We start from the raw sequence: 20,291 nt of genomic DNA, 5'->3' as shown, positions 1-20,291 counted from the left end.
TTCCTCTGTTTTTTTTTTCTCTATTGTTTATTTAGTCATTTATTTGCCGAAAAACTTCATTTTTTTCTTGTTGCTAGTATCATCCGGCAAACGCAATCGACATTCTATTTGAGATTGAGAACCAAACAGTTCAAATCGATATTGAGAGTATGGATATATCTAATAAAATCAAAAAACAATAACTTTCAGAATGCTCTAGGCAACTCTCCGTCCTCAGCCTACAAGCTACTTTTAAAGTAGTAGGCCACATAAAAAGCCATCCAGTCTGCGACTCCGTTGGCCTTGCTGAACACATGTTTAGTCTAAAAGGCTACTCTATCACTCACTATTGTCCAAATATCTCGAAGCAGAAGGTGTCTCTCTCCACTTTTGGCCAGGACTTCTCGAATTCGATGCACGGCATTTGGTAGCCCCTGTAATTTTTAAAATGGTAAAATAATAATCCGGTCCACGGTTGGCATTTTAACCACCCCCCACCCCTCCCCAAACGGCATCCCATGCGGGTCGGTTCCCCCATGGGCCCCGCCCCGTTACAATCGGACGGCTGTACGGCCCCCATGTGCCGTTCCCAATCCGGGCCAAAAGGTATCCTATGAAGCCTGTCGGAAAGAATAGAGGGCCACCCTCTTGGATACACGAATCCATAGGGCTTGCTTACCTAACCTAGACCCAACCATCTCGTGGTACAACTTTGGGTGATGAGCTACCCCTTGGATGGCCACTAGTTGGCGGATGATGATAGGCCCAAGCTGATAGAGGTGCAAGTTATCGCGTATATTCTCATTATTCTATGAGAATAAAGAGTATTAAAAGAGTATGGGGTGGTGGAAGAGAGAGAGAGAGAGAGAGAGAGAGCTTCCAAAGGGCCCATGCAAGAAAGTAAAAAGTTGTGGAGATCAACTTGGAAGAAAGCATTTAGAAGAGAGACTACGAGGAGAGGGTAGTAGGGGATAAGGTGGAAAAGAATTGAATAAACATATATATAAAAAGAGTAGGATATACATATATATCAACCACCAACCTTCACCAATCCATCCCTTCTCTAGCAAGCCTTCCCATTTCTTTTCACAGAGTTATATATTTAGCCTCTAGTTCCATTTTGGTGATCGATCTCCTCGGCACCATGTCGGCCTCCTCCGAGCTAACCGGTGTAACGCCTGAGTTCATCCTCAGGCCTGTGTTGAGGGTCCAGACAGCAGAAGACTGTGGAGAGAATCCATCGCTTTTGGAAGAAGATGATGAGTGCCGCACGCCAACCTCCAAAGAGAGCAAGCTACCTTCTACTCCCAGGAGCTGCCCGCCGGCACCGAGGAAGCCCAGAAGGGTGGTCTCATGCAAGAGGAGACTAGTGGAAGAGGTAGAGGTAATCATGGTTGGAGCTGAGGAACTTGAGAGGTTGTTCCGGAGGAGGGATGAGCCAAATGTTATTGGTTCAGGGAGACCTGCAAAGAAGCGAAGATGTCGTCGTCCCGATGACAAATGAATATCGATCGACAATTAGGTTTTTCTCTGTTATCGAGTACGCGGTCAGGGAAATATAGGGTCAATTACTTGTTGTAAGATACTTCCTTTTTAATTTCCTCTTTATTTTTTCTTCTTATTCTTCTTATTTTTTTGGGGGGGTTCTACCTTGGTTATAGATATGTAAGATTTTCAAGATAGTAGATAGGGTTGCCTGGTGTTTGGGATAGGTGGTGTTTTTGTTGTTGCTTTATCATATGTTCTCCTTTTTTTCTTTTTTTTTGATGAAAACTTTATCTTATGGTTTATTAGATTTTGTTATGATAGTAATGGAGCACCTAGCTTGGAGCTATATTTCAGTGCTGTACATATGAAGAGATCTCTTGTAATTAGGTGTAACAACTAGGGTTCTTCTCTTGCTGATGGTAATATTGTCATGAACCTTTGTTGCACTCTGAGTTTCCCGGCCGGGGAGGGGTGGGGAGGGAGAGAGAGAGATCAAGAGAGAGAGGAGGGGGAGGAGGAAGGAGAGGGAGCTGTCATTCCTCGCTGGTCGAAGGAGATGGGAAGGTGGGTGGTTTTGGCTGTATCCCAATATGCATGCTTGAAGTTTTGACGTTTTATGTTTGGTTTAGAAATCAATGGAGTTGGAGTGAACGACACGTTTCTTTGAATTTTTTTTTTTTGTTTTACCTTTTTGTTCTGTGAAACAATTCACCTCTCTTGAGTAGTTATAGAGAAACAGCACGTCCATGTCCTGTCAAGGTAAGTTCTCGATTCAAATCCCTGTAGCCTCTCGACGCATACATGCATATATCTTTTTCTTCTAACTGTTGTTTAATATACAGGCAGGGCACGGAGGTTAGTTATAAAGTTGGTGAGATACTGTACGAGTAAAAGATAAAAATTACTGTAAGACCTTACCACTTCATTTCTTTAATTGAACATTTGGCAGCATTCCCACGGTCAATATCTAAGAAGATATAAATATGTTTACCCTTCAACTATTTATATGCACTCCTTCACCATCGGCCCGTTAGGGTTTACCTATAAGATAAAGAAATTATCCTTCCAGAAAGAAGTAAAGAAAGTATGAATTTTCTTATTAAGATAAATGTAATTGCATGAGTGAAGAAATGGACCACAATTAATTAATATATTGAGCTGATCATACTGTAGAACTAATCTAGATCGATCAAACGCTGATTAAACTAATGATACTTGCAAGGGGAAGTTGAGTTAGGTATACCATGAAACAAATCACAAGGCAATGCTCCATAATACTTGAACTTGGTTCTCTTTATGATATCAAAAATAGAAAGAGACATGTAAGATTCATTTTGGATACAAGAGTCTTCAGTTCAGCCATCAAGATAGTTGGCTCCTTTCTGAAATTGCATGCTTCATGCTACCTTGTAGTTCGTATTTGGAACTCTAGACATGATGTTAACTTTAAAATTGAAATCCTTGCTTAAAGAAGATGATCTCTCTTATGCATCATTCAATTTAGTAATGTCCTCTTCAGAAGATTTTTATGAGCTGCCTTGATTTAATTTGTAGGTTCATCTTCTAAGTTATGTGCGATATAGGCACCCAAAAAGTATAGTCGTAGAAGAAATCCTACCAGATTATCAAATTGTACATCTCATTGATTTTTTTTTTAACGAATTTAAATCGTTGTTGGATTGATATAAGACTTGAAAATTTGAACAACTAGTAATCTAATGGGTTCTGATTCTTGCCAGAGAAGTCATCCTTCTTATAAGGCACAAAATTCTTTTTATGAATTTAAAGTGCTGTGGATTGATATAAAAGTTAAAATTTTTATCAACTAGTAATTCCATAGGTGCTGATTCCTGGCCACGATAATTAGTCTTTCTTCTTATAAGGCACAAATGGTAGCTTCCTTAAAACGTACAACTTGCTCGTAATCTAATAAAAATCATATGCGTAGCAACTCAGAATTTTATTGAAAAATACTAGCAGAAAAATATTATTTGAATTTTTTGATCTTACCAACAAAACACACGCTGCACCGACGGATCATTACAGTATGTGAACTCATTCATAGCTCATCAGAGGGATGCTTTGATAGTCGTGCTTCCGGAGAGTATGACTCGGTGAAACCAAGGAGGATCGGTCGTTGAAGATTCGCTGGTCCCGAGGCCATCCCAGACTCTGCAGTCGTTCCTGTGCGGACACGGAAACACGGATCGGGCCGGATCCAAGACGGTGGCCGCAAAGTAACGACACGAGCCACGCGGAAAACGCGTGTGGGGCGGGAGCTCCTGCCCTTCTTCTGGCGCTTCGAACCCGGCAGCGGCACGTGTGCGTGTCCAAATTCCCGTAGATCGCAGCCACCGGCCATTCCATGGAATCCGAGGAACGGGTGTTTAAACGAACGAAAAAAAAATAAGGCGTTGGAATTGATGCAACCCAATTTGAAAGCCACCCTCGTTATTAGGAACTCTAATTGTTCATGTAACTCTGGTTTCTCATTAACCTTAAAAATTTAAAAGAAAAATTTCAGAATTTTATTTGGAATTATTGTTACTGCTTGTCATGAATTCGTACTTTTGGAAGTTTAATCGAGCACAAAATCGGATGATTGTATGGAGGACGGCTGGTCTTACAGCTGGTGGCGTCCGAGTGGGAGATTTCGTCGAACAGGTGGGGAGCAGCCTTGGTGGAGGCCAGTTTTCTAATGAGAGAGGTGAGTTGGCAACCACCGATTACAAAGAAGCAGTTCCGACGTTGCAAAGAAGCCGGTCTATTGGAGGTGAGCCAAAGAGCAGCATCTCAGTGGGCTCAGTCTCACAAGCCCTGACCAATTTGGTTCCCTGATTCGGTTCCAATTTGGTCCTGACGTATTTACACGTAATTCCCGTGCACACTTCTCCTTCAAAAAATGGGCAATTTGCGGCTATCTGTGAGACAATCTGGATCGTTCATTTTGAAATGAACGGAACTGCTGGAGTGCCATAGCAAAACCTTTAAAAAAAAAAAAAAAAAAGGTGGTAGAACGGGTTCAGCTGGTCGTGGGGTAGCCCAGTTCAAACCGGACCGGTTCCAAGAATCTCGGGCAGAGAAGAGGGGCATTAATCCCGACCTCATTAAACTGGTGTCAGAGCACGTTCCATAGAAAAAGTCTCTGGTGATGTAGATATCGTACCCCAAATTATTTACCCTTTGCGGTCCTATTCTATAATTCTCTGATAAGTAAGTCTAGATGTTCAAAATTTCTATATTTAAAAATGGCTAATGCAAAATTCGCCGTCTTAGGACTAGATCCCATGCCGGTGCCATGCTAGTACAATATTGGTATGATACAATACGAAATTTTTTTAACATACCGAGTATCGGTACTGTGAGAACCCGTGCGGACGTGTATTTAGTCCGACATCGGTTATTCGCTGGGTAGATCTTAGGTACTTATATGGAATCGAAAAATCCAAATAATACCTTCCGGCTAGCCATTTTGGGTGAGGTCCTGAGTTGTTGCAAATGGTATCAGAGCGGGCCCAGCCCATAACCTATGTGGAATAGGGGACACTGCAGCACAGATGCATTACGGCTAACCACGGGTCGATCGTGGTGTTTGTGATTAGATTTGAACGGATTTGAACCTTTAGCCTGACGAGGACATCAGGGCTTGAACGGAAGAGTATGTGAGAATCCGTGCGGATGTGTGTTTAGTCCTACATCGATTATTTGCTGGGTAGATCTTGGGTACTTATACAGGATCAAGAAACGCAAATAATATCTTCCAGTTAGCCATTTTGGGTGAGGTTCTGAGTTGTTATAGATACGCCATTCTTACCGTGTACCAATACTAAATTGGTACTACATGCTCTGTACCGCCCAGTTCGAGCTGGCACGGTATGCCATGAGCCCTTGCTTTAGACACCCATTAAGGAACAAAAATGGAACTCCACTCATATGTATGAAAATCCAGCTAGGGAGAGATAGCACATGACCAACCTCTAGGATGGCATATCTCTCAAATGAGTGATATCCCCAAAGAAGAAGCATATTCACCTGGTGGAGAACTATGGAGGCTCATAAATTCGATTGTTTGGATACCATCTTTTCTTGGCCGATGCTTAATTATGAAGCTGAATTGCCAAGCACAAGCTGGTAATATACTGAGCATTCGACCAAGGAGTCGATCAATCTAGACCTTCTCAAGTGTGATAGGGTCCGCAAACCGGCATTGTAGATTAGGCGATCCCCATGCAAGATTACGGACTTTGTGCAACAAAATCTATTTGCTTACAATAATTAAGTACAGCTCTATCCACAATTAAGCATATTTTTATTCATTTTTTTTCCGGACCAGTGAAGCATATTCAGCTTGAAAGCTTAATTTCATTAAAGCTAGCATATATATACCCCAGGCATCTTAGAACATGAGCTCATGTTGATAAATCTAGTAATGAGGGAATAAAGCGAGAGTAAACTTTGGAAGCGAATCCATAACAAGCCTGTAAAGGGAGGGGAACTCAAGAGAAAGCGGTCTTCGGTCGAAGAAACGACTTTAAAGCGAACTACTTTGTGGGCCTCCTATCTCTTAAAGATCAAGGTCGTTGCATACAATTTGGCTTTTCTCAGAAGACCAAAACTAGTCATCGTCAAGCTGCCCAAAGTTACCATAGGCAATAAAAGAGTGAAAAAAAGAAAAGAAAAGAAAAGGAATACCATTTTAATAGCTAAATGCTCCAACCTGGTCTGTTTTATCTTCTCAGCATTAGTTAGTGCATTAGAAGTTATCTTCTCTTTCCTTCAAAAAGGACTTCAATCAAATTAATGATGGAAGTATTGCATGCCTTGGATTTATCTTACCGAATGTTAAGATTTAAAACAATCATTTGGTTGATCATTGTTGCCACTGTTTTTGATGATTAAAATGGTGCGGCCGGGATTTTGTAGCTTTGTAATGTAATGTGATCTTCATGAGTTTTGCTTAGTTAACGCATTTCGGAGCACAAATTGGACTCCACCCTTCATTTGATCTCATGGCTCCAATTTAACTTTAATCAGACCGTTGTTTTCTTTTTTTGAAAAAGCCCACAAAACCCATGACAAATTTGTCAAGCTCAACCCAGCTTTTTTTAAGTTCACTATATTAAAGAAAATGCTAAAGATCACTGCCAAATCAACGGTTGTGATAGGCCGAGCAGTAGGCCTCAACCATCGACTCTACTGTATACTGCACTAATCCCTGATTGCCACATCAAACAGGCACACCGATGGATAATTTGTAGCAGAACTCCTATCTTAAGTATTCTTGTAAGGAGCAAGAATATATGGCCTGCCTCAAGTCCACATTACCAGGCAATCCATATGGGTGTCATATGTGATATGCCCAAATTTTTTATTCAGGCCCAAGTCTGCGCCCAGCCCGGCCTGACAGGATAATCGGGTTATGTGATGGCCCGGGGCCTACTGTTTCAAACGAGTCATACCTGGGCCGGCCCAGTCCCGGCCATTGACCCCGCCACCTCCTCACCTTCTTTCCACGTGCCCAATTCCCGCCCTCATCGCGCGCTCCTCCACCTCCGTCCTCGTCCCCTTCCGCTTCCACAGGTCCAAAGAATAACAAAAAAAAAATATAAAAAAAAAATCCAATGTTTTCTACTAAAATCCGATTTTTCTTCTTCTAAATTTCTAATATTTAGAATCCATCATAAAAAAGAAAAAAATGCCATCTTCGCCGTCGTCGCCGGGCCACCGGCGACTCCGAGAGCTGCAGTTGCGGCCGGGCAACGGGCGGTGTGTGGACTGCGGGCGGCGGAACGAGCAGCCGGAGTGGGCGTCGGTGACTTACGGCGTGTTCATGTGCTCCGGATGCTCCGGCGTCCACCGCGGCCTCGGTGTCCGCCTCAGCTTCGTCCGCCCCGTCGCCACCGACGCCTCCTGGCCTGGCCCCCACCTCCGCCTCATGGCCTCCAACCCCGGCGGCAACCGAGCCCTCAATGCCTTCCTCACCGCCCGCGGCGTCCCGCCCCGCGCCGCCATCCCCCTCAAGTACTCCTCCCTCGCCGCCGCCCTCTTCCGCTCCCGCCTGCACGCCCTCGCCCACCGTCGCCCCTTCCGCGGCCCCTCCGCCGTCTCCCCCGACCACCCCGCCCCCTCCCCTCCGACGACTGGGACGACGACGACGACGACGATATTTACTACCTCCAAGATTCCCTATCCTCGAGATCCAAATCCACCGCCGGCGCCCGCGGCGGCGTGCTTCGGAGGAATCAGTCGGTAGGGGAGGATCTGGAGTCAGACCTTGGGATCGGAGATGGCGGCGGCGGCGGCGGGCGGCCGTGCCGGTCATGGTCCTTGGGGAGTATACTGGCGGCCACGGTGAACGGGAGTGGGATCGGTAAAGATGAGCTTCTAGAGAGGAAGATGGAAGAGAATAGGCGGCGGCCGGACGGGTTTGGGTCGACAGGCGGTGGTGATCTCATCTCCGGCGCAGTGATGGCCATGTCTGAGGTGAGTTCGTTGAATTGTTGATGATTACTGATGAATTTGGCGGCAGCAATGTGGAATCTATTCCATCCAAATTTAGCTTGTCATAATTATTACCATATCTGGTGTTAATTAGGCTGCTGTTTGACAAGAGGTGAATGAATGAGATAAACTCTGTGCCTCCTAAGTAATAATTTTGCTGTTTCTAGCATCCTATTGCACTTTGTACATGATATTCTCTTGCAAGGAGCAGAGGAGGAATAATTTTAAGAAGCAGAAGAAAAAATATATGACAAAGAATAGGAACATGATTATAGAGTATTACATCTTAGAATCATGCACAATCTCGTTTATTATAGTATATATGATATTGGATATTACAACTACTACATATTACATATACAGTCTTGGTATGATATCACAACTGTTACATATTGTATTCACAATTTTGATATGATATCTCAGATCAATTTCTAAAAATTATGGGATCTGATTGTCACATTCAAAATTAGTATTTGTATCAAATCATAAGATTTTACTATTATATTATACTATCTCCGGTCTCTAGTATCTTTTTCATAATCATAAAATTTTATTGTTGTATTTTACTATATCTGGCGGCTCAACTTATATATACAGCAATTCGAATATGGCAATTCGAATCATATATCTGATACAAATTTTTCATAGAGAGCTTAAGCTGAATTTAGGAGATGGTTTATATGTGGAAAGAGAGATGAAGATGGGAGAAGTTCAGAGATCAATTTCAAAGCTAATTGAATTTAATGGCTTCATATGTTAAGATGCAAAGACTGCGAAAATAGTCTTGTACATTTGCTGATTCAGATGATATTCGCCTTTCTGACCTTTAACATGCAATCCAAGCTAATCAACATAGATTAGAACATCATCCATCAAAAAAACATAGATTAGAACATCTTAACAAACATCAAAATTTTCTTCATTGCTTCCGGCTAATAAATACTTTTTCAGTTTTTCAAATAAAAAACAGAGAAGATTGGAGAAAGCTGAACACTTCCCTCAACCAGCTTTTATTATAAAAAAAAGAAAGGTTTACACAGGGAAAGAGCTAGAGTTACAGATGACTTAGGTTCAGTGCAAATTACCATGACTTTCAGCTCTTTCGCCAAAGCATGGAGCACTCCAAGCATGGGATTAAAGTTGCCATGAGCACTGCAGTAGGAGAGGTTTTCTTCCTAAGAAACACCTGTCATTTCCCTCCTTCCACACTTGCCAGCAAACAGCAAGGACAATTTGATCCCAGGCCCATCTGATTGGTTGAGTCCAGACGGATGGTAGGGAAGGTGGTCTTCCCTTAATAATACCTGCACATCGTCTTATCCTTCTCCATAAGCCCTTTACTTTACAGGACAGTGAAGAAACAAATAGTTGCAGGATTCCACCCTGGCATTGCAAAGAACACTAGTAAACAATTAAGCAGGTCATGCACACCGGCTTTAGTTGGCAGTTTTAGTGAACACTTAAACAGCCAACTAAGGCTCTTCAAAATTGAATAGTTGGTAACTAAAATTTTGTTTTAACTGCCTCAAATTACTTGTTAAGCTCAAATTACAACATGCATCATTGCCCATGGCCTTTCTTTGGGTAAACAATAGCATTCGCCGATTTAAGTACAAAGCAGAGCATACATCATTGCTTTTCAGTACTTTCTTGGGACAGATGACCCCATTCACTGAATTATATATGGCAGTTGGAGCTACAGGTTCTGCATTTGATCACTGTTTTTCTTTGGTAAAAGGGTAGTAAAGCACTGATTCATGTAATGCATACATTCCTTTTTGGGCATGCCTTTGTTTCACATCCAAGCTAGAAGCTTTTCTTGCACTGCTGTTGATCAAAATATTACCTTCTTCTAAGAATTTCACTTTAGGAGAGAATAAACCTAACTTTCATGCGACTTATTTTTCTTCGTTCCGTCTACCAGAGCTTTGTCCAGTTATCGATGGTTGCATCATCTGCTGTACAATCTGCAGCTAATGCAGTTCAGACTGGAACGAAGGAGCTGAGCTCCAAGGTAATCTCGTCTACCCAATTCTTCACTCGTAGCAGGGTCTGTCACTTGAAATGAACTACAAATCCTTTTAGCCTTATGATTAGTTTATTTCTTAATAGAAAGGCAATAACTCATATCATTCTAGAGTTAGATGCAACTTGTTCCTGCAATATGCACAAAGCTTAGCCAAGCGCATGATGCAGCGGCACCAAATATTTCTGCGAATGCTGCATGGATAACAAGAAAAGAATCAAGTTCAAGTCAAGAAAGCATGGCCCTGAGAAAAAGAACAGGCCTCCTAAAGCCCCGACGTATATAATTCTGAACACATTGCACTTGTGAATTTGCTGGCAGGTGGCTGAAGGTGGGTATGATGAGAAGGTAAATGAAACTGTCAATGTGATAGCTCAGAAGACAACCGAACTTGGGCAAAGGACTTGGGGAATCATGAAGGGCATTATGACAATGGCATCCCAGAAGGTCGAGGAATATGCAGGAGATGGTGCAGGGTGGAAAATGGAAGGGCTTCAGCCCCGAAGAGAAATCGATAGCGATGGCAGCGCCGGGACTCCTCGGCACAAATATATCAACAGCACCAGCTTCCATTTGAATGAATTGGATGATTGGGATACCGACAGTCCAGTTTCTCCTTCTGGCAGGCAAAAAGATGGAGGCAATCCTAATAGAGCTCACAAAGACATAGAATGGGATGATTAGGGATGATGAAGATTGCCCATTTCAAGATCTCTGAATAAAATGCTAGTCTTTGTAAACTATTGTTAGTATATTTTTTTGCATCCTACTCGTACTCCATGTAGAAGGCCGGGCAAATACTGATCGAGCTTCATGCTCAAGGTCTGGATAAAGTGGAGAATTTTTCAATTACTCAACTGCATGGAATTTGGACAAGGTAGAGCTAGTTGAATCTAGATTTGGTGAAGACCTAAATAATTTGAACACAAGAAAGATTAGTTTTGTGAGCACAAAGGTGGTGAACCACTGCATATCTCATTGATGGATGAGATGGGGAGAGGAGCACAAGAAAAATTATTGAAGTGCTCAATAGAGGTGCCGACCATTGTAACTCAGCTGGTAAGCGTGGCTGCTAGTTTTTGTTGGCACTCAAATGGCTTCATTGATTAATCTTTGCGGTTCGTATCAGCTCTGTAGTCTTAATGATCAATCATTGTATCCTACGTACACTTTTTTAATTTTTTTAATAATCAATCATTGTATCCTACGTACACTTTTTTAATTTTTTTAATTGAACTATGTTAATGTTTCATCTCCTGGCTCGATAGAAAAGCACCACAAAAATTTGAATCAGTTTCTTGCGTACCATCCCTTCTAAGACCATTCATGCACCCATAAAACTAGTTCGGCCGCCCCCTATTAGATTCGGACCTCCGTGCTCTTCCCATTTCGCTGATAATAGAAAGAGACTTTTGTTGCTCTCCTCCTTGAACCTTAATATTTCTCCTTCCATCCCCTGCAATTTAATTGACTTATTAGAATGCCCTTTTCCCCTAAATTTTGGCACACTAGATTTCTTGTTCTGATTTAACATGCTCTTATAGTGTCCTGGCAAACTTTTAAAGCTCTATCCTCTATGTGGATAAGTCCTCACCCTTCCCCTCATTACTTAATTACCTACTTGATGGAGAGAGAGTGAGAGAGAAATCCACAGCCCTGTCTTCTCTTAGTTGCTAGTAACCTGAACGTCTATTATTAGTCGAATTCCCAGTATAACTAACAAATTGCAACTACTTATTCATGACACGACATCAGCCAACATAACAAGATTAAGTTTCCCTTAGGCGCCAGAACACCAATAACATTTAGAGCAAGAACATAAACAACATATATCAGTCCAAAAACACAAAGGAAAACGAAGCTTTCTCAAGGAGGAGAAAAGCAACATCATCCAAGTTAGTGAAGACAGAGTGTAGTCGTTAGGGCCCCTAATCAGCACCAAAACAGTAGGGGATTTCAACCCAAAACCTCCCTAAGATGCCTTAAAAAATAAAAAAAAAAGGACTAAGAAGAAAGGACAAAAGAGGTGAAACAAAAACTAAGACCCGTACCAAACTATCCCCACTTAACATTGAACCACTAAAGACTAGGCGCCATGGTCGGCTGACATGTAGTTGGACACAGCTTTCGTCCCCTCAGAGATGGCATGCTTGCCGAGCTCCCCAGGCAGCACCAGGCGCACTGCATCCTGGATCTCTCTGGATGACAGGGTCGCCTTCCCCGAGTACCTGGAGAGCCTCGCCGCCTCGTCCGCCAGCCTCTCGAACATATCGGCCATCATGCCGTCGAGCACCGCCATCGCCCTCGACGACACCCCCATCCCTGGGTGCACCTGCTTCAGCACCCTAAACACATACCTCTTGTAGCCTCCTCCAACCCCGTCCACACCGCCACCACCATACCTCTTCCTCCTCCTCCTCCTCCCCCCCTCTCCTCTCCCTCTCTTCTTCCCCTTCTCTTCTTCTTCTACTACCGCTACTTCCTTCTTTGGTTTCTTTTCTCCTTTAGGAGGCTCCTCCTTATCTTCTTCTCCTCCTCCTCTGCCTTCTTTCCCTTGTTTCTCATCCCTCTGAGGAGGTTCCTCTGCTCCCTCTTTGGGAGCTTCTTTATACTCTTCCTGTCTCTTGTTGGGGTGAACCGAAGTTTGGGACTCTTGTGCTTTCTTTTCTTCCAGTGCCGTCTCCACCACCTTGGGCTCCTTGGAATGGTTTTGTTCTCCGCTCCCTTCTCCACCCTCGACCGAGACCTGGAGGGTCTCCTCGACCAACTTCCTCGTAGTCTTCACGAAGGTGCCCACCACCCTTCTCTGGCCCTTTGGAGCCATTTCCTCTCTGTTTTCTCAGCAGGGGTAGGAACTGTGGCGATTGGAACGGAGCAAGGCAAAGTAGGGGGCATGTATACGTGGGAATCGTGGCCTCGGGAGTTGACACCTGGGGTACACGTGTCCCAGCGGTTGGAGGCAAAGGGAAACGTGGGGAGTTGCCGGGCATCTTCTAAGGAGTCCGGAAGGCAGTTCCATCAGGCGGTTGGGCAGTTGGGTGTCACTTTGAACCCCTTTGAAGTCCCCAGGACCGATGCATGTGTGCGGTCGCACGCTCAATGAATTTGGTGGGCCAGGGATGGGGTTCGGTGAGGACATGGTACTATAAAGGAGGCGTTGGTTCGACTTGGGACGGCAGTGGATGAGGGTCATCTCAGGGTCAGGATAGCATAATAATATCAATTGTATTCTGGTATATCTGCCTATTAAAATTCCAGCCTACTAAGCCAAAAAGAGAAAAACAACAATGAAAGCCTCATTGCCATATGAAGTAGATTTTGTGAATGACATCTGCAGAACGGAAACTTTATTTCCATTGGTTGTTTATGTCACACATACAATGTCAAAGTTCTCGCCTGGTTATCTATATGGTAATAGTTGTTTGCTAATGCTGAATTGTTCCATCATGCAAATGTTATAATAGCTTTGATAGAGCTACAACTCAGGCACCTTAGATCAACCTGAGGGGCAAACCCTAAGCCAATCGATTCTCTAAATATTTGAACTCTAATTCGACCCAACCCACATTCATTATGAGCTAAATTCAAGTTGGGGCGGACAAGCCAGATTAAGTCAGATTCGTCGGCTAGAGTTGGTTTGCGCAATATTAATTGACTTAAATCAAGTTAAATAGAAATTTTAAAATAGAAAAAAAAATGTTTGTGATATTTTTATTGATCTAATATCTGTTGATTGTAAACTAATCACTTATAAATTTCCATTGTTCATAAATTTCAATAACGTATTTTACGTAATTTTATAAAATTAAAGATATAATTATATGAATATATAAGTAATCTATATAAAATATAAATATAAATTATTTATTTCTTTTGTATATCGGGTTGAATCGGCTTAAGTTGGATTGTGTTGGGTTGGATCAAATTTTGATTAGATAGAGGTTGGGTTTTGGATTGAAGGTCAATCCTAACTCAATCTTGCTTCGGATCAGGATGAGATTTTTGAACACAAGCCTAATCAAGTTTATAAAACTTCAAGCCAACCCTAGTCGACAAGCAGTTTGGGTGGATAGGTTCATGTTGAAGCAAGCCCTAATTGCACCTCCAAGGTTTTAATGTATGAGATTGTTAAAATTTGTTAGATATGCATGGCAAGGTTCAAATTTCAAAAGGAAAGCTGCTGCTTAGAGTTAGAGCAAGTTGCCTAGAGTTAGAACATTGCTAAAGCATGCTCATTTCTCTTCATATCCTCCTAATACAATATGAGAAAAGATTGCAAAGAGAGAGAACACTATAGAAAACATGATTTGAGATTGCTGACTGTGTTAAAATTAAAAAATATCATTATAGATCAAAAGAAATAGTTCTATATTTTACAGTTTATGTTAAAAATATTAAATAGCATTATTATTGTCACATGAAAGTCGCCAAGTCGTAGTACCACTTTCCCTTCAAAGTGATACATTTGAAATGAAGCAAGCACTTGATTTTTTTTTTTTTTTTATGTTCTTGGTACTTTTTTTTCTGAGAAATAGGAGTGAAAGTCCACCTCTCTTCATTAAGGATATATATGAAGGTAGTACAAAATGCTGCCTGTAACTGCAGTCTACAAAAGAAGTACAAAGGGAGGAAAAAGAGACAGGTGAGTCAAGTTAGCGACATAAGTTTCCATCCTGACCAGGTTATGGCCAAGGTGCTGATCTGAAGAGGTGTTGGGTTCCTTCTCTTCCTTTGGAATGTCTATGGCATTTTCAGTGTCAGAATATTTGGATGCGATTAAATTATAGAACTCCAATTATTGTGGAATAGGTGGACAAGTCTTAGAAAAGTGATACGCAATTAACAGCGGCACATCAAATTCTAAGAAAGTTTTATAGCCACCAACTTTTCTTTTCTTTTCTTTTCCTTTTCCATTAGTTTTTTTGATACAATAACCACCAACCATTTCATATTGTAGGATGTTGCTCTTATGATAAACATAAATACACACACACATAAGTATGTATGTACGTACGCACGCATGTATGTATGTATCTTGCTAGTTTTTTCTGTCCAATGGATATCTCTAGCAGCAAATGCTTTCAAGTACATGCCACAGTTTACTGGACTTTTTTTTTTCTAAAAAAAAAAACCCTATGCTTATCTACTTATATTACTCCTTTCTGATAAATAAGGCAAAATACTCTATGTGAAAAAGATGTGTTTTTCCTTCTTGTGTAATCATTTTCTTTTCAAATATAATCATAATTTTATTATAAAACTTGAGATATAATTGAGATTTTTTTAAGTCCCTGTAAATTATCCTGCACAAAACAAAAGTGGGCAAAGCAGTAGTTGGGAGCCAATGTTGCACTTGAGGACTTATAAGCAGTGCCTTTCTAACCTTTTTTTTTTTTGGAACCACCACATGATTGATATACAACATATCACGTTATACCTTGAAATTCAAAGAAATATGTCTAAATGGCTCTAGTCCAATTTATAATTGAATAATGAATGGCTTATTAATGAAGGAAACTTTTTCCTTGGAAGATGTCCCACATTAGATAGAAGAAAGAATCTTTCATAGAGGCATGTGGTTAGCAGTTGGCTTCCTTCCTTTTCACTAAAGTGCTTACAACTAGATTTTTTTTTTTTTTTTTTTTGAAAAAAATTGTATTGTAAAGTTTGGCCCACCACTTTGCCTATTTTCCCCATCCAACATGTAGAGGGGATTATTGTACAACTATCAATATATCCGAGCAACTCAAATTTTGTCTATGCTTAGCTTGAACTTTGAATCTATGTCTGGCATGCTCAATTTAATTGAACTTGGATCTCTAGCTCAAAATTAATTTTGAGACAAGTACCTAAAACGGTTAGATCAATCACATACCTGAAACACTTAGATCAATCAACTACTTAGTGGATTATTTGTGTTATAATTAAATAAACTTTAGCTTAAGCTTGGACCAAGCCTTAATTCAAACTAGAATCTAGCTTCTATTCAAGCTTGAATTGAGTTCAAACATGCTTATTAAAAGGTTGAGTGCATTTCAAACTTAGAATTGGTGGACACTTCATAGCTTTTGACAATGTTAATTTGGCTTCACACCAAGAAACTCTCCAAGACGAAAGGGCCAACATAAAAGATTGTTCATCATGATGCAAACATGAAAACGAGGACATCAAAAGTGATGAAAATAGGAAACAACGGGATCACATTGCTCACCAAAAATACTCATTTGCATCATACCTTCATGTGTCATTCCATACCATGCACTCAATAAAGAAACGCATCGGGAACCGATCAAGACTAAAATTCTTTGCAAGGCAACAAGTCAACAAAATAAATTCTCTAGAAGAAGAATCTCAATTCTATTATTTTAGTTATCAATGATGGACGTCTAACAGCCTAACAGCGCCATAACCTTGTCTTAGAGCGCTCAAGGACACAACTTAAGGACAAACAAAATCAACTACAAAACCCCACAAGAACGACCAAAAGCGACAATTACCCTTTATTTAACACCCACTTCCCATTAATCTTCTCCATTTCCCCCCTCAAGGCGGTCCCCTTTTTAATCCCAAGGCCCCACAGTGGTCCCTGAAATGGATGTCAACCTTCCACAAGCCAGTTGATAAGACGCAGGAATCGAGCAACGGACAACGCCAAGCAGCACCCCTACGGCACCCACCAAGTCACCCATCCTATGTCATGCTGATGTGGCGCTCTATGAACGAATCCCCTCCTGCAACGTTGGACGGGCAGTTGGGTGGGTGATGGTGCTATGAAGCACGTAGTTATTGTTGGGGAGAGGGCCCAAAAGAAGCATGGGTTTCTCCAAACCCAATCAAGATCTAACAAGGTTGGCGAGGGCTAAGGTATTGAAATAAAATTTAGGAGCCTCTCTCGCCCTTTCCACCCCTAACCGAATCACCATCCATGTGGTGGGTTTGGCCGACCCGGACCCCACTCGTATTAATTCCAATTTGACACGCCACCACACAAACTCACAAACCCCACAAAACCCCAACCACGAGAGATAATGGTAGCAAAATAGAATCAAATCATCCATCCCATTCTGTAACCCAACTTACATTGTTAATTCAAATATAACATTATTTTTTCCCCCACTATTTTTACTTTTCTATTTTTTTATTTTTTTTATTTTTTTGGTATGCGATGGTAAGAGAGAGGAGAAATCTTGCGACCTTTTTTTCGCCGTCAGGAGCCAAAAGGGGCGCGGTGGGGAATTCCTTTTCGCCTCCTCGAGCTGGGCAAAGCAGACGACGAAGACGAAGAAGAAGGCGCGGGGAGCCCGATGCCGCTCCTTGGCCCTTCACGCGATCCACCTCCGCGGTCCGGTAACCGCCTGATATCCTCCTCCGCCCTCCCGCTCTCGCTCGCCTGCTCATCGGTCTCTCCGCCGCTCCCCTTCAGCACGAAGCTCGCGTCCCCATTCCTAGTTATCCCCGCCAGCTGTATAGAGTGAAGATGGAACAAAAGTGAGAATGACGAGGGGATGCACGCACGAATTTTGATGAGAAGAGGAGGGAGAGAGAGAGGGGAAAGCAAGTGGGGGTAACCTTACAGCCGATGGAGCAGAAGCGGAAGGGGTCGAGGAGGGAGCGGGCGCAGATCTCGCACGTGTGAGGGGAGGCGGCGGCCTTGGCGCCCGCACGTGGCTGGGGGCGCTCGTTGAGGAAGAGCACGCGCGCGCTGTTGATCACGTACGTCTGCACCCCGGTGATGTCCAGAACCTTCTGGATCTCCGCCACCCGCACCACGTCGTGGTACGATGACCGCCTTATCTGCGTTCCCGGCCACCGCCCACCATCCCATTTTTAATCTCAAGAAGAAAGAAAAGAAACCCTAAAATCATCAGATAGATCGGGAAATGCAGCGGACCTGGATGACCCGGTGGCCGGAGTGGCGGTCGGAGCGACAGTAGAAGCAGAAGGCGCCGGAGGTGGAGGAGGAGCAGTCGAGGCAGTACATGTTGCATTCGCTCCTGGCGGCGTCGGAATGGGAAGGGCAGGCGGCGAAGAAGGATGTGGTGAGGAGGGGCTCCAGCCACGGCGGCACCAGCGACGCCGCCACCCTCCTCATCATCATCGCCGCCGGCGGTCGGGCGAAGATCGCAATGCCGGCAATGCGACGACGAGAGAGAGAGAGAGAGGAATAAAAGAGAGGGGAGGTGTGGAGGAGTTGCGAAGTTAGAACTCAACTACACCAACGCCTCGGCCGGTAGGGACGGACATTATAACATTAACTTAATAATTGATAGGAGAATAAAAAACGGGAGCTGGTGCAACGGACGGACGGCTGATATATAGAGGGGTTGGACGGGAAGGACCCTGGGCCGTCGGATGCGGAGAGGGGATCGGGGGGAGTACGTCTAGGCCTACGTTTCTTGGGGTGTACTTTGCGCCGGTTCGCAGCCGCTACCATCACCGGGTCGGCACCTCGCCACCACCGCCACCTAAGAGTCCAATGGAGCGGATCAGCTGTTTGGTTGCCAACACAAAAGAATGCTGTTTGGCGAGGTTTCGGGATTTGATCGGTCGGGAGCGAGAATTGTTTGTGGGCCCCGGTGTTTCTCGTAGAGGATGGCATGAGACGGTGTTTGGGAGGAGATGGATGAGCGGCGCGAGGCCCGCGGGGGTCGAAAACATGGCCTTTGCGATAAGAAAAAGGGGGCCACGTGGATCACACGTGGATCGGTTGGCACATGTGGCGTGACATGAGTGGCGTCCAATGACACACGGACTGGATGCAAAATATGTTTGAGCTATACTAGTTGAGTGGGAGCTTTTATCAATTCAAGGCTGAAAGTATTTTATAGTCTATTTCCACAGAAAGTTCCCATTGTAATTTGTTTGGTTCGTAACTATTGACTTAGGACAACCACTTTAATTAATGATATATATATATATATATATATATATATATATATATATATATATATATATATATATATTGATATATCGGCTGCTCACATAAGCACTGCCATCTGAATCAAATGACAGGATACGACACAGAGGTAGTGGAAGAGATACAAAATAGATTAAAAAAATCTCTTCAGAATGGTGAGTAGCAAAGAAGACGATCCAATCAGCAACTCTATTGGCCTCCCAGAACATATACACAACTTGAAAGACACCATACTCCCTCAACAACCTTCGAATGTCATCTAGAAGCGGGTGATCTATCTCTCCTGGCCCCTCCTATAGAATATGCTCAATCACCTCCGCTCAATTCCTCTTAGGGATGATGCTTCCAACCTCTAACACTCGCCTCGCATAGGAGATTTCCTCTCACGCGGTCTTGAGTTCCGTCTCAAGAACTAATGCCTCAAAGGTACGTCGCCCTTCCGCATCAATCAACCTGGAATCGTGGTCCCTGATCATAAATACAACTCTGGTACAACCTCCGCCATCTGGCAGACTATCATCAAAGTTTATCTTTAGGTGGTCAGGAGGTGGGGGCTCCCAAAATGCAAGAACATACCTAGGCATTATAGTAGCAGAAAGAGAAACCCATATATCCCTAACCATCGCAAATAAAACAACTATAGTAGTCTCAATAACTTCAACGGCATGATGGATAGCTCTATCCATCACAAACCTCAATAATAGAATTCACATTGGAGAGATACAAACATGCGCTTATGGATCTACAGATGCAATAGAAGCCCTTCCATAATAATATCTTGTTATATTACAGTGACAAATGACATAAAAACAAGAGAAAGATATATAAGTTTATTTCTACAAATGAGGAAGAACAAGAAAAACATGTAAAAGTGTGCATGGAGTGCTTCAAAGGAGGCAGGACAGCCGGTGTTTTTTTTTTTTTTTGAAAAAAAGTAATAATGGGACAACAAAATTTTCGAGTCCTAGATGATTATATAATATGAAGATTGGAATTGAAGTTACACCAACCATACATTTAATGGAAAATAAATAGAACTTAAAAGGTATGAACAAAATTGGTTAATATGTACCTTAAAGTATGTGCTGCTATTGTTTTTGATTTGTCATCTTTCATTGAAAAGAGATCACATCATAAATAATATCATTACATTTTTTAGAAAATAAATATAAAACAGTCGACAAGTAGTAGTAGTATATCTATATGGGGTCGTAATGAAATTTTGTTGCTGCTAATTAAAATTTTGCTGGATTTTGATTTTGATTTTTTTTTTTAATGAAGAACTAAATTTTAAATCTCCTATCTCAATACAAATGCTGTCATTGATTTTTAAAATATTAGTACGCCATGTGCAAAAGATGCATACCGGACAATGTTGGA

General features: G+C 42.5%; 4 protein-coding genes across 6 annotated transcripts; 2 read left to right on the top strand and 2 right to left on the bottom strand.

The window, feature by feature from the left end:
• Positions 1-1,123: 1,123 nt before the first annotated feature.
• LOC103699962 (cyclin-dependent protein kinase inhibitor SMR1-like) lies at positions 1,124-1,483 on the top strand. The gene has a single exon (XM_008781950.1). The coding sequence runs from the start codon at positions 1,124-1,126 to the stop codon at positions 1,481-1,483; it is 360 nt and encodes a 119-aa protein (XP_008780172.1).
• Positions 1,484-7,009: 5,526 nt separating this feature from the next.
• On the top strand, positions 7,010-10,870 carry LOC103699971 (probable ADP-ribosylation factor GTPase-activating protein AGD6). Its single transcript, XM_008781958.3, has 3 exons — positions 7,010-7,950; positions 9,893-9,982; positions 10,316-10,870. The coding sequence occupies exons 1-3, from the start codon at positions 7,309-7,311 to the stop codon at positions 10,676-10,678; spliced, it is 1,095 nt and encodes a 364-aa protein (XP_008780180.2). The 5' UTR covers positions 7,010-7,308; the 3' UTR covers positions 10,679-10,870.
• On the bottom strand, positions 8,861-18,337 carry LOC103698700. Of its 3 annotated transcripts, XM_017841044.3 has the most exons (4): positions 17,886-18,330; positions 17,564-17,788; positions 17,189-17,456; positions 8,861-9,351 (listed from the first exon to the last, which is right to left on the bottom strand). In XM_017841044.3, exons 1-3 carry the CDS (start codon positions 18,090-18,092, stop codon positions 17,202-17,204), a joined length of 687 nt encoding a protein of 228 aa, XP_017696533.1. In that variant the 5' UTR covers positions 18,093-18,330; the 3' UTR covers positions 8,861-9,351; positions 17,189-17,201. The 3 variants fall into 3 exon arrangements, with proteins under 3 accessions (XP_017696533.1, XP_008778965.1, XP_038971294.1); XM_008780743.4 differs by lacking the exon at positions 8,861-9,351 and having other exon boundaries at positions 17,027-17,456; positions 17,886-18,329; XM_039115366.1 differs by lacking the exon at positions 8,861-9,351 and having other exon boundaries at positions 17,298-17,456; positions 17,569-17,788; positions 17,886-18,337.
• Positions 11,773-16,044, bottom strand: LOC103699979 (histone H2B.5-like). Its single transcript, XM_039115365.1, has one exon. It carries the CDS (start codon positions 12,816-12,818, stop codon positions 12,081-12,083), a length of 738 nt encoding a protein of 245 aa, XP_038971293.1. The 5' UTR covers positions 12,819-16,044; the 3' UTR covers positions 11,773-12,080.
• Positions 18,338-20,291: the final 1,954 nt, after the last annotated feature.

This window comes from Phoenix dactylifera, chromosome 18 (assembly GCF_009389715.1).
Source record: "Phoenix dactylifera cultivar Barhee BC4 chromosome 18, palm_55x_up_171113_PBpolish2nd_filt_p, whole genome shotgun sequence".
Lineage (NCBI taxonomy): Eukaryota > Viridiplantae > Streptophyta > Magnoliopsida > Arecales > Arecaceae > Phoenix > Phoenix dactylifera.
Note: the sequence above shows the minus strand (reverse complement) of the source record. Positions and strands in the feature narration are given on the sequence as shown.

Bases quoted from the DNA above. Each gene is read 5' to 3' on its own strand.
- LOC103699962 (XM_008781950.1), top strand. From the start codon at position 1,124: ATGTCGGCCTCCTCCGAGCTAACCGGTGTAACGCCTGAGTTCATCCTC.
- LOC103699971 (XM_008781958.3), top strand. From the start codon at position 7,309: ATGCTCCGGCGTCCACCGCGGCCTCGGTGTCCGCCTCAGCTTCGTCCG. The intron at 7,951-9,892 runs GTGAGTTCGTTG...TCCGTCTACCAG, and splicing joins CAGTGATGGCCATGTCTGAG to AGCTTTGTCCAGTTATCGAT. The intron at 9,983-10,315 runs GTAATCTCGTCT...ATTTGCTGGCAG, and splicing joins CGAAGGAGCTGAGCTCCAAG to GTGGCTGAAGGTGGGTATGA.
- LOC103699979 (XM_039115365.1), bottom strand. From the start codon at position 12,818: ATGGCTCCAAAGGGCCAGAGAAGGGTGGTGGGCACCTTCGTGAAGACT.
- LOC103698700 (XM_017841044.3), bottom strand. From the start codon at position 18,092: ATGATGATGAGGAGGGTGGCGGCGTCGCTGGTGCCGCCGTGGCTGGAG. The intron at 17,789-17,885 runs GTCCGCTGCATT...CCGGGAACGCAG, and splicing joins CCGGCCACCGGGTCATCCAG to ATAAGGCGGTCATCGTACCA. The intron at 17,457-17,563 runs GTTACCCCCACT...CACTCTATACAG, and splicing joins TCTGCTCCATCGGCTGTAAG to CTGGCGGGGATAACTAGGAA.